At 37.0% G+C, this 12,888-nt stretch overlaps 1 protein-coding gene across 3 annotated transcripts in view; it reads right to left on the reverse strand.

Moving 5' to 3' along the window:
- Positions 1-12,888, reverse strand: part of LRRTM4 (leucine rich repeat transmembrane neuronal 4) — a 404,243-nt gene that overhangs the window by 370,034 nt on the left and 21,321 nt on the right. The window contains exon 3 of one of the 3 annotated variants that reach the window (XM_087706210.1): positions 8,367-8,743. The exons of the other annotated variants lie outside the window; for them this stretch is intronic. Within the exon in view, the coding sequence (XP_087562336.1) occupies positions 8,726-8,743 (18 nt within the window). The 3' untranslated portion in view covers positions 8,367-8,725. Of the gene's footprint in view, positions 1-8,366; positions 8,744-12,888 lie in introns of those variants that run through there. 3 annotated transcript variants of the gene reach the window in all.

Genomic DNA, 12,888 nt, shown 5'->3' on the forward strand with positions numbered 1-12,888 from the left:
TTTGCCAGTATGTGAAATTAATAATATTGTATAATAGCATGTACATCCTTTTAAGTTTCCTTTTTTGTTTTGTTTTTAATTGGAATAGTTGGCCAGTATGTCATTTTCCAGATTTGTTTAGATGTTTGTTTAGATGTTTATTAACATTTGTATGCCGCCCTTTTCCCTGAGGGGACTCAGGGCGGCTCACATAAAATCAGGGAGGGGGAATACAAATAATGACGTAGACACATATAATAAAAGTAATAAGCAACATACATTCATCATTCGGGAGGAGCGGCTATCCTTATCCCCAGGCCTGACGGGCTAGCCAGTTCTTGAGATTTGCTTTGTAGGAGTATTTATTAAATTTTCTTCTGTAGCCTCTTGACTTTATATTAACATTTAACTGGTCTTTACTTCATCTTCTATTCACAGGTCTGGAAAAAAAAAATTTTGAGACCTGTTTTGGTTATTCCACATAATCTTTATGTTTTTTGGTGCACTGAATCTGAAAATGACCTCCATTTTGTCATAGGACATCACATTTCCTGACAATTTAGGTACCTATGTTAAATAAGGCAATACCTCAAAATAAATGGAAATAGACATAAAATTAAAGTTTTATTACAATATTTTCATGAAAATCCTTTTTTGAACTGAAATGAGCTCACCTACAAACACTAAACTCAATTCTTCTTCCTTGTGAGGCTCCTCTTGGTGCATTTACGCTTGTGAGTAGCATCTGGAATGTCTCTCTGAAGCATCCAACAGTAGTCTGCCATCATTCTAATGATCCATTTTCCCTGGTATCTCCTTTCTATCTCTTTAATGTCTTGGTGAAATCGTTTACCTTGTTCCTCACTCACAGCTCCCAAATTTTCAGGAAAGTAGTCAAGTTGGGACTGGAGGAAATGCACTTTCAAATTCATCAGGCAACCTAAAGCTTGAAATGCTTTCAGCATTCTTCCGACGATCTTTTTGTAGTGAGGATCTTTGTTATTGCCTAAAAATTTCTGTACGGCTTCTTTAAATGCAAACCACCCTTCTTTTTTAGGATCCATCATGGTATTGACAAACTCTTGATCAACTATAAGCCTTCTAATGTCTGGTCCGATGAACACACCTTCCTTCAATTTTGCCTCCGACAGGCATAGAAACTTGGTGACCAAATATTTGAAGCATTCTCCATCTCTTGGAAGTGATTTTACGAATTGCTTCATCAATCCCAATTTTATGTGGAGAGGTGGTAGAAGAACTTTATGGGAAGGTACCAAAGTTTCTCGGAGAACATTTTTTTCACCAACTGTTAGCACCCTCGACTGCCAACTCTTCTTGGTCCAGTGATTTTGTTGGTCTCGACTGTCCCATAGACAGAGAAAACAAGGATATTTGGTATACCCAGCTTGTTGCTCAAGCAGCATGCACAAGACCTTCAAGTCCCACACACTTGCCAACCATGGTCTTCATATTTAAGTTTATGAAGAACCAATTCCAAGTTCTCGTAGGTTTCCTTCAAGTGTATGGAGTGACCTACAGGTATGGAAGCGTAAAAACCGTTGTGGAGTAAAACTGCTTTGAGACTTCTTTTTGAAGAATCTATAAAAAGATGCCATTGCTCTGAATCATATTGGATTTTAAATTGACTCATCAGACCTTCGACATCAATGCAATAAACCAACTTGTCTTTCTGGGCGAAGTAAGAAACAAACTCCTTTTCATGATGTCTGAACCATGAATATGACACTCCTGGCAACAATAAATTCCTGCTTTTCAGCCTTGATCCGAGTAACTCAGTGGCATCTTTGGGAAGATTCAAGTCTCTTACCAAATCATTCATCTCCTCCTGAGAAAACAATTTTGGTCTTGTATCATCTTCAAAGTCAGAACTTTATCTGTCATCTGGTTCAGGTATGACTTCACCTTCATCAGAGCTAGGTATCTCTTCCAAGGTAGCAGGGGGCTTGGGTACTGGTATATCTGTGCCATGAGGGATGGGACGAATTGCTGAATGAAGATTGGGGTATGAAATGGAATGCTTCCATTTGGAATTAAACCCTTTCACATCGCATGAACAAAAGTAAGTCATCACTATGGTTCTTTTGCTCTTGCCATACCATAGGAATCCCATAACGGAAAGATTTTTTTTTACCCTTGAACCAGTTTCGGAAGTCCTCAACACACCGTTTGCACACTTTATGAGGCGCCCAAACTTTATCTTGATCTCCAATTTTTAGTCCAAAGTATGCAAAATATACTTTTTTCACAAAGTCTGTAATATTCTGGTGTTGCTTCAACACTGTATATTCACCACAGATGAAACAGAAACTGTCTGGAGAATTAATAGACTTTCGCAGAGCCATAACATAACGGTTGAAGAATGACGAGTTAACATGAATTGCGAAGGTGAAGATGAACAAGTGTGAACAGCCTAGAACCAAGAACCTGATGATGATTTGTGCACAAGTGTGGCATGCAGGAGTGAGCAGCTCTGTGTCTGTACACGAGACGTCACAGTGCTGGCCACTCCCCCTGCACTGACTGGAGATGTTGCTATCTGCCCTGTGTCTCCCTCCCACTGGATTCTTCAAGAAAGATTAACCCCTTCTACCATTAGAAGCACACACTTAAAACTTACTTAGCTTATGTATATCTTGCTGACCATCAGATTTACAGTGCTATATTTTTTTTTACAAAACTCAGACAAACCCTTTAAGGTTTTTTGGCATTTTATATCTTAAATGCACTTATGTGAATTAATTAATAGTAATTTGGACTTTAAATTTGGTTAAAAACCCATAATACAAAAAATACCATTTTTTTGATAAATTTGAAGACAATTTTGCATGTTGTGGCAAATCATGACGTCTAGGAGTTTTTTCAATATTTTATTTGTTTTCAGCACATATCAATTTAAGGTCGGATCCTCTTAATTTCAAAGATCTCCTGGAAACCTTTCCTTGTTTCTCCATGTCTCCATGTCCACCTTCAGGTTCTTTACAGATGTTGTTGTTAATAATGCTTCTTTTCTCTTCTAACAGCTCTCTAAAACTCTACTTTAAAAGTTCCTTTCTGAGATTTTTGTTTTTCTTCGCTTTGGCTTCTCTTCACTACTTGGCAATTTCAATGCTTTGCTCTGAAAACTAGTTTGCATTTTTGGCAGTCTCTTCTCACAGTCATTCTTATTGACCTCTTTAAGTTTAGTAATTTCTCCGATTCTCTATCAGTGAAGTCCAGGATTTTAAAGTTATTTCTGATATTCTCTTTGCAAATGGTGATATATGTTCGAGATCGTATTTTGGAAACTGTTGCTACTACTCCTCTTCCTCCTCTTTCTCCCCCTCCTCCTCTTCCTCCTCCTCTTTTCATTTTCCTCCACCTCTTTCCCTCCTCCCCTCTTCTTCCTCTCCCTCCTCTTCCTGCTCTTCCAACTTGCACATCAGCAGTTCATGGTGTATTTTACAGTCAGCCCCTGGCCATGTCTTTGATGCTATAAATGAGCTCTTCCATTCCTTTTAGCAACAATATTTTGATATTGAAATCATCAATTAATTCAAATTATATCCACACTGTCTGATATTATCCATGTATAGATACATGGTTGTTTGAAGACACAGTTAGCTATAAAAAAAAAACAAATAATTAGAGTGACAGAAACTGATAAGCCATTCTCCTGCTTCATTTTGGTTGTCTAAGGCATACAAATGAACTCTATTTTCTTCCTGAATGCTACCAGCTTTGGCATTCCAGCTCCAATTACAATTCAACAACTAAATATATGTCCAGAGTTTATGCAGAAAACAGTCATTGTTATATATCCCTAAACTCTGAGACAGCATATCTTTAGCATGATCCACACAGCTCTCACCATTGCTAGTCTATTTTTTTCCCCAGCACTTCAGGTTATTGCTTTAAATATCCTATGTCTTGTTTTGGTAAATTATTATAAATAGGGGTAAGTTTGCAAAAACCAATTGCATACACCGGGGAGAACTTTCTGAAGTTATTCCTGAAGCTTGTACTTGGCTACTGCATCTATTTGGCATTATATCCTCCCCAGTGGGGGAAAAAACTGAGAGAAGATTGGCAGAAGAAATGGCAAGTAGTGGATGGCAATTGGTCCTTGGTGCTTTCTGAGCTTGATTGTTTTCTTTGCAGATGTTTCATTACCCTAACTAGGAAACATCATTAGTACTAGTGAATGATAGCTAGCACTAATGATGTTACCTAGTTTAGGTAATGAAACATCTGCAAAAAAACAATCAAGCTCAGAGAGGAACCCTAATATTCTTTATTATTTGTACATGCAATATGGTTTAGATATATTCTAGGAATAGCAAATGGAAATTATGTCCCACATGTAAGATAATTGTAGTCTGAGGGTGCGGCATTATGTCCTGTATTAATTATATGGAACATGATCAGATCTTTCTGTACCAGTGATGGGTTTCAAAATTTTTTAGAACCTCTTCTGTAGGTGTGGCCTGCTTTGTGGGAGTGACTTGACAGACATGTGACCGGGTGGAAGTGGCTTGACAACCATGTGATAGGGTGGGAGTGGCTTGCAAGTCATGTGACTAGGTGGGCATGGCCAACCTGTAAAATGTGGTACAACTCACTTAATAATGCTCTTGCTTAGCAATCAAAATGTTGGCTCAGGAACTCTGGCATTGAAGTGTGCAAGTCTTAAAGCTGTCAAGTTACAAGATCCTTGCACCCCTAACCCTTTAGAAAAAAAATCCAGGGGTGTTCAAACTTGACAGCTTTAAGAAATGTGGACTTCAACTCCCAGAATTCCTCCTCCAGTCATGTTGGCTCAGGAACTCTGGCATTGAAGTGTGCAAGTCTTAAAGCTGTCAAGTTACAAGACCCTTGAACCCCTAACCCTTTAGAAAAAAAATCCCCAGGGATGTTCAAACTTGACAACTTTAAGACTTGCGGACTTCAACTCCCAGAATTCCTCCTCTCGCTCTTCGTCTTGATGATGTGCGGACAAGTGGGGGGAGGAAGCTGGAACCGATTCTAAAAGGCACTATAGATTTGTAGAACTTCTTCTATAGAAGAGGTTAGAACTGGCAGGAAACCACCCCTGTTCTGTACTAATAAGAAATATCTACCTAAGAGAATTCTCCATGTACACAAACAAGGCATGATTGATAAACATCACACATGGGAACTGTGGTCTTAAACTTCTCTGAACTCAAGAGTTTTGTTTAGACAGGACCACATGAGATTAACAATGGATACATTATATATAAGTAAAGAAATCCGGCACTATTCACAACAGGACTACAGTCCTAAAGAAAGCTTCTCTGACACTAGCATTTGACAAAACCAAAAGGATTTTGTACTTAATTAAATGGAAAGTGAAAGTAAACAAGCTTCTTTTGACCTATAATTAAGGAGCTTACACATCACCTTTAATTACTTTGGGGAGACAGGATTAAATTTGCCTCTCTTACTATCAAGCTTCCAAATATTGTAAGGATTTGGCTTAATGCTGAAGGCGCATGGAATTCTGTTATCTTCCCATCAAGTTAGTTCCTATTTTTCTACTTGCATTTTTACGTGCTTTTGAACTGCTACGTTGGCAGAAGCTGGGACAAGTAACGGGAGCTCATTCCATTACACAGCCCAAGGGATTTTAACTGATGAACTGCCAACCTTTCTGATCGACAAGCTCAGCATCTTAGCCACTGAGCCACTACATCTATTGCCAACTTGTTGTTAGGAGCAGGCAAATATTCATAGGCTCATATGGCATTTATAGGCTTAAAATATTTTTATTCATTAGAACATTGGACAGTTGATATTTAATGAAACCTTAAAAAGTATGTGTATATTTGTATATGATACACACACAGACACACATATAAATAACATGTTAAAAAAAGTGACAAACACCAAATAGAGTTTTCTATGCTGTTCCTAGACTTCCATTTTTTTCTTCTCATTACTATGACAGGACTGCATATTAACTCAGTCTGAATAAAAGCATAAAGCTCAAGGGGAGGAAGATTTATGTCTCACCACCCCAAACTTCCTTGATTAGAGGGGGAAAAAATATTTCCTCACCTGCAAAATTTTAAATCTTTCATTTGCATTTGTTTTAGAATACATTTTTTTACATATAATAGAATACCTATATTACTTGCAACAGAAAGAAGGAAGTGTTTGGAATTTCTTAAAATGCAGGATATAATTTTCGCTTTTCTAGTCTAAGACCTCTTACTCTCTGAAATGTAAGGACCTGCCTCAGCTATATTCTCAAGAAAGCAGGACTTGTGGTAGTTCAAAAGGAAATCTTTACCGAGAGTGTGATTGCAGAGAAGTCTGGAATCTAAAGTTCCCACACAAAGCGTTAAGCTATTTTTCCCTCTTCGAACCTGATCTCCCAGTCCTCCAGGAACCAATACATTGACACAAAGGTGTTTTGAGAACTTTGAGGCAACAGCAGTTCACTGTCAGGGCACTGCAATCTTGGTAACAGGGTGGAACCAGCTGGGGAAAAGCCCATCCATCGCACAGACCTGCCCCCACCTCTTTGGATCCTCTGTGTTATAACAAAAGTGAAAGAATGCAAAGAATTTGCCTCCAACAACCAGCTCTAATGGCAATGTCCCTATGGGGACCTGACATGCTGCCCCCCTGAAAGAAGGATACACCAGGGTAGTACACCTCCCACAATCCGTTCTGGGGTCTTCAGATTCCGCCTAATGTAAAGACCTGCCTTAGTTCAAAAGTATCAAAAGACACACTGCTTCTATGTATCTTTTCCCCAAGAAAAATGTTTATGTATTGAAGGGGAATCCAAAGAGAAGGTCACCTACATGAAGGGATAGTCACTGTTCCTTTACAAAGCAAAAAAAGTGAACTCCTGTGATTGTTTTGAAGACTAACCAAGATCTAAAGTTTTAAAGTGCTCTCTATTTCTGTTTTAAACTGTTTTTATATTGTATGCTTTGTAAGCCACCAAGAGCTGTTATTCCAAAAGACTCAGGTCAGCCTCTATTTCTATATTGAACCCGTTATGTTTTATATTAAAGAAAAAAGATGATATATGTCTATTAAAAAAAATCATACACAACACACCAAAGGAAACCCAACAGCTACTTTACCCAGGGCCTAAGAAAACAGACAGATTTTCAAGAACTTTGGGGATATTATGAGAGTAAGAGCCATACAGATCTCTGGAGCAGCAGTGTTTAATAACTTTTCTAAACATATTTTTATTGTTAGAATAATAAAATAGAAAAGTTCAGTTAAGAAGCGAACCAATAGCAACAACTGCATGTGCTGGAAGGAAACCATTACCATACACATGACAAATCAGAGTTTGTTTAATCTTGCTTTCTTCGTTTTCCAAAAATGGAAAATATATGCTGATTTTTCTATTGTCTAGTGAGTCTTCATTCATTTATGTTTCTAAAGAGTTCTTATTCAAAATGCCAAAATCTCCTTGAGATCTTTGGAGCATTCAACAATACTTGAAAACTCCAAAGATTTACATTTTAATCCATTTGAATTTTCCAAATATTCCTGCTGAACAGTTTAGAAGAAAACTTTAGGAAGATACTTACCTGAAAGAGTATTTTGGAGCTGGGTGTTTTTGTTTTCTTTTTTGCACATTTCTATCATTTTGATGTGCTTTTGATAGGTACCAATCACCGCTGATAGAAAAGCATTGGGAAATTATGAATAACTCTAGCTACTCAGTAATATTCTTTTTGTAGAAGCTGAAGTAGTAATGGAGAAAAAGAGAATGCCTCATTTCTGATGTAATAAGCAGATACCTAATTTACCAACTGGACAAGTGATCATAAATTAAATTATTACTGAGGTTATCACTAAATCTACAAATGCAGTGATGTCATAGGCAGAAAAAAAAACTTTATTCTGCCCACAGAGTGTCAAAACAAAGCACACAACTTTTAGCTTTTAAAGAGATTCGGGTGCAGTGTTGTTTCACCATGTACAAAGTTTCAAGCAATGGAAATATTCCATGTGAAATCTACAAAAGCAACAAATGGAATTTGAAGAAGCTGGATGGAAGGACTACTGATACTTTTAAACTTTGGTGATGGGGAAAACTCGTGAAAATACCAGGGACAGCCAAGGAAAAAAAACAATTAAATAACGAATTATGCCACAAATCAATTAAAAGTTTTCACTCAAAACATAGAATACAGGATCATGATACTTTGCTCATATTTGTAATGATGCAGTTTTCTGGAGGGCTCTATGGTGCTAGGTAAAATGGAAAGAAAGAGAGTAAGAAAGTGACCAGAAATTAGATGGATGGATTAATTTACAACAGTGATGGATACACAATTGAAAAGCCTGAAGCACCAACTGGAGAACATCTATTGTTCAGTAAGAGTTAACACTGATTCAATAACTTACAATCCATCAATCAGTTCTGAATGAACATCCTAAATGAACATTATATATATAATGATGAAGGGCTTTTGTGCATACCCAAAGTACATTTTTCAAGGTCTCATTATCTGTGGCTTCATTATCAGTAGTTGCTAGAGTGGAACAGATTCCTCATCATAACAAGATTCACTTATATATTATAGAGGTCTAGCAAGAGGATTAATTATGTGACTGTTAATAAGGAAGGTCCCAAAACCTATACAGAAATCTAAAGGAGGTAATATTTTCATGTCTCTAATTGAACAGTATGATTTAACTTGCAAATAACAAACAACCCCATCTACAATGGGGAAGATTGCTCTTTCTTTCATCCTGACTCTGGAAACTGCAAGGACAAAAGAAGAGAAAATTTACTGCTGGATTTAAAAGAAAATAAGACATAATAAAGTAATCAAGTGCAGACATGCTGCAATTCCCAATCCAACAATAATTTCTACTAAATGTCCACTGATCAGAACTTTGTGTTAAGAATACACAGATCAAGAACTATAAGAGTCTTAATTACAATAAGGTAAAAGTAAGAGTTTCCCCAGTCCAGTTGTACCTGATTCTAGGGTGCAGTATTCATCTCTGTTTCTTGGCCGACCCGGCTGGCATTGTCTGAAGAGATTGTCCATGGCTATTTACACCAAAGGCACACTGAATGTGGTTACCTTCCCACCAAAGTGGTACCTATTTATCTACTCTCATTTGCATGGTTTCAAACTACTAGGTCAAAAGGAGTTTTGGCTTTATACTTGAGAGGTGCGTGTTGTGTGTTTTTTTCTTTTGTTTTGCTTCTATGGGGTTTTAGTATTTCATGCTTTTATTATTGAGAGGCACCCATTTATTGTGCTCTCTAAGATGGGCAGTCATTGAATCTTTTAAATAAATACAATAAATAAACCCATTTGGCCATAATGTTTCAGATGCAGATTTAACAAAACAAAACAGTTACTTGGAAACTTGTTGTTACCCCACTCTCTTTAATTCTCTGCATGGTGGAGTTTCAAAGTGAAACACATCATTTTGTGAAGCAGAGAACTGAGATGTAGTCATCTCCTAATTCAGTTATTAATTAATTTCTCAGTACACATTAATTTACAAATTAATGTTACATTGAAAATCCACTAAGAGTTTATTGTCATTGCTCTTTTGTATACAGTTTTTGTCTAGTATGCACTTTTATACTTACAGGTCACATGTAATCTTAAAAGTCGTATGTATGTAATCTTTGAAACTGAAATATTTTGAGTCAAAAAACAATAGACAGTGAGGAAGTTTATGTGACCATTTTTGCTGCAATAGAAAACATTTTGGCAGGTCATCCTATTTTACATGGAGGGAGAAAAAACTGTGATGAGTTTTTTTCAACCTCTCTAAAAGCAATAGTTTGTTTTCGTCTTCAAAGATTACAACAGACAGCAGAGACAGGAGAGAGAAAACAATCTATATCAAATTCTGGTTGAAATTCAATAATAGAAAACTAATGTAGCTGAAATAATAGGCTTCTTGCTAACCATCAAGGCACTGCCATTAAATGTATGGCAGAAAGTGCAGTGGTGTTTTATAAATTAGAACACTGCTATTACATGCATGCTTCCCCCTCCAAAATGGTTCAAGAGATTTGTATGTTTTTCCCCAAGTCAAATTTAAATGCCGACTTGAATTCTAGAAATAGTTTGAAATGCTCATATGACCCTCCTAGTGATATTCTTAGTCTTTGCAAATATATGCCTTAGATACCAGAGATACCTACAGAAACAGTTTTGATAATGGAAGCTTATCAAGCAACAGTAATCAACAACCTAAGGACACCCTTAGCACTAGCGCTGGTTGTTTCATATTAATGAAGCGTTTTAATTAATTTTCAGCATCACATGACTCTATTTTTAAATGGTATATACTGTTTTTAAGTTTTTAATATTTTATTTGCATACTGCCCAGAGTCCCTCTGTGAAGGAGATCGGCAGTTTTAAAATTGGATCAATCAATCAATTAATCAATCAATAGCCACATGCAAGTGTTCTTTCTAGTGTTGCCAGGATAGGATGAAACAAAAGAAACGCCTCTATACCAGCTTGCATTTTCTTTTCATCTTGCTGCCTGCCCTGGTTTGAACCAGATGCCAAGATCGCAATGAAGTCAATAGCAAAGCACATGGGAATTGGATAGCTTCAGGAAACTCCAAGTTAGTGGCTTACTATTTCAAGCTCTGTTGCTCAAGAGAATTCTTCTTGTCCTGAAAACTCATTATCTGCTTCTGCTCCATTCCTTCTCTGAGTCAATGACTTAGATACCTTTTGGCCTGGAAGTAATATTACATTACTAGATTCAATAAGGCAAAGTCAAATGTATAATTAAATATAGGTAAAGAACCCAGGAAGCAATCCTCTACTAACATGGCAAGTCCCAGACAAATGCATTTTGACAAACACTTTCCCATGTGTCCATCCACTGGCCTTTTTTTTAATATACATTTCTATTTCAATGAAAAAACACAATGACCAACATGACATTGGATCCATCAAACATAAGAATCATTCTATTTCTACACCTCTATCTACATGCGCATTATCCCCAGAGATCCATAAACCTCATTCCCTTATCGTATTTAGAAGCACATTGAAGATGGTTTTATTTTACCGAGCCTTAGTTAAATGTTATCAGCAGCCATTCTTTTGTCTTTGTGGTTTTAAATGCTGTAACAGACTCTTTTTGATTGGGGAAGACATTAGAATCCATAAAACAAGCAAGTAAAATGAAATGAAAGCCCTAGGAATGCTAGCGCACAATAGTTCCTTCTCATTTTATTTTCCCAGGACAAAATAAATTAAGCTTTAACATAGAGTCTGAGTTCCAATAGCACTTATATGTCAAAAACAGTGAGGGTCAATTTCAGGTGTCTATGAAGAGGCTAGTAGAAGCTTTCTGACTATCAATGATATCACGGCTTAATGTTGGATTAAGCTACTTTCCTTATCCTTTCAGGGCCCAAACATTTTTTCTAATCTGAAATCAAGTATTGGCTGAGCAAACCCTATTTAACTACCAAGTCTATAACTCGGTCTCAAGAAGACTCACCATTAATATGGACAACAGATTTATACCCCAATAAAATAACTTCTTTATTGCTGCCTTTTATTTACAATTAGAAATGGTCTCTCTAGTATACAGGATGATTACACTGTCTATTTTAAGAGAGGCTGAAAAATGAGCAATAAGCTTTTTTTGTTTATTTGTTTGTTCTCTGGAGAGAAAAAAATCCAGTGTGTATGCTCCTGCACATTCTCTTTCTTAACTGCTCAGGATAACGAAGAGTAGATGAAAATATCAGTCGAGCTAAAAATTATGACTTGGCTTTTCCTGTACTTAACTGGGGGGAAAGATTCTTATGGTAAATAATCAAGAGCAAAAGGTTAATAATTCCCTGAGACTGCCTGGATTTTTTTTTCTACTTTGCTCATAGGGTCTCTGGATACATTTGACAACTGAGACATGTGCGTGCAAAATCTGTTTCCATAGGTAAATAGTGGCTAATTTGAAGTTGCCAGCTCCTTTCTTCCTAGTTTGATTTGTCCAACTTGCAACCTAACTATGAAAAGACATGTATTGCCCTTGTTTCTGCATTTTATTTAATGTGTGACATAGTGAGGCTTTTTAAATCAAAATCTCCTGAGACATGATTTAGAAGCTCTGGGAACAAAGGGTGGGTATTAGTGGTAACATTGGAAAAAATGGGAAAAGGTAAGAAAACAGCATTAACATAGGGTACTTTTGCTCTACTGCATAAAATTGCTTGACTGAAGCAATAGAAAGTAGTGAGCTGCAGAAAAAGCTTTAGATAAAAAACATGGTTTAGAGATTAAGAGTATAAGAAGGAGGAGGAATGAAAGGAGAGGGATACTCCTTATCTTACAACCTCAACCATAACAGCCCCAAATTACACTCACAAATCCTTATGGTTATAAATTGAGGTACCCATATAACCAGAAGTTATTTTCTGACCTTTTATCTAATAAGGCGGTCATTAAGCAAACATTAACATGGTTGTTAACTCATGTGAATACCTTTTTTTGCCCGGATACCAGCCAAAAATGTCAGAAACTGGCAAAAAAAAAAAAAAAACATTGCAAATTGCAGTTACGGGATTGTGGAATGTCACAAAGTGTTGTAAATATGTGGTAACATGACCTGTGGGGCAGCATGGCCATTGCAACTTCAAACTTCAGCCTGTATCATCCTCCTCCCCCTCCTCTTCTTCCCCCTCTTCCTTCCCTGCTCCTCCCCCTCACATCCTCCCCCTCCTCCCTCTCTCCTTCCCATCCTCCTTCTCCTCCTCCTCCACAACTGATCTTAAAGCAGAGTTCCAAAGAAGTATTTGTAGATAAAGTTCATGTTTGCATGTACAAATCAGGATCTTCTTTAAGATTTATAATAATTAGGTGGTAGCAAGGCATTCATCCACAATCATTGGAATTATACATATCC

The sequence above is a fragment of the Thamnophis sirtalis genome, unplaced genomic scaffold (assembly GCF_051295495.1).
Source record: "Thamnophis sirtalis isolate CommonGarterSnake01/CBP01778 unplaced genomic scaffold, rThaSir2_p1.2 scaffold_2, whole genome shotgun sequence".
Lineage (NCBI taxonomy): Eukaryota > Metazoa > Chordata > Lepidosauria > Squamata > Natricidae > Thamnophis > Thamnophis sirtalis.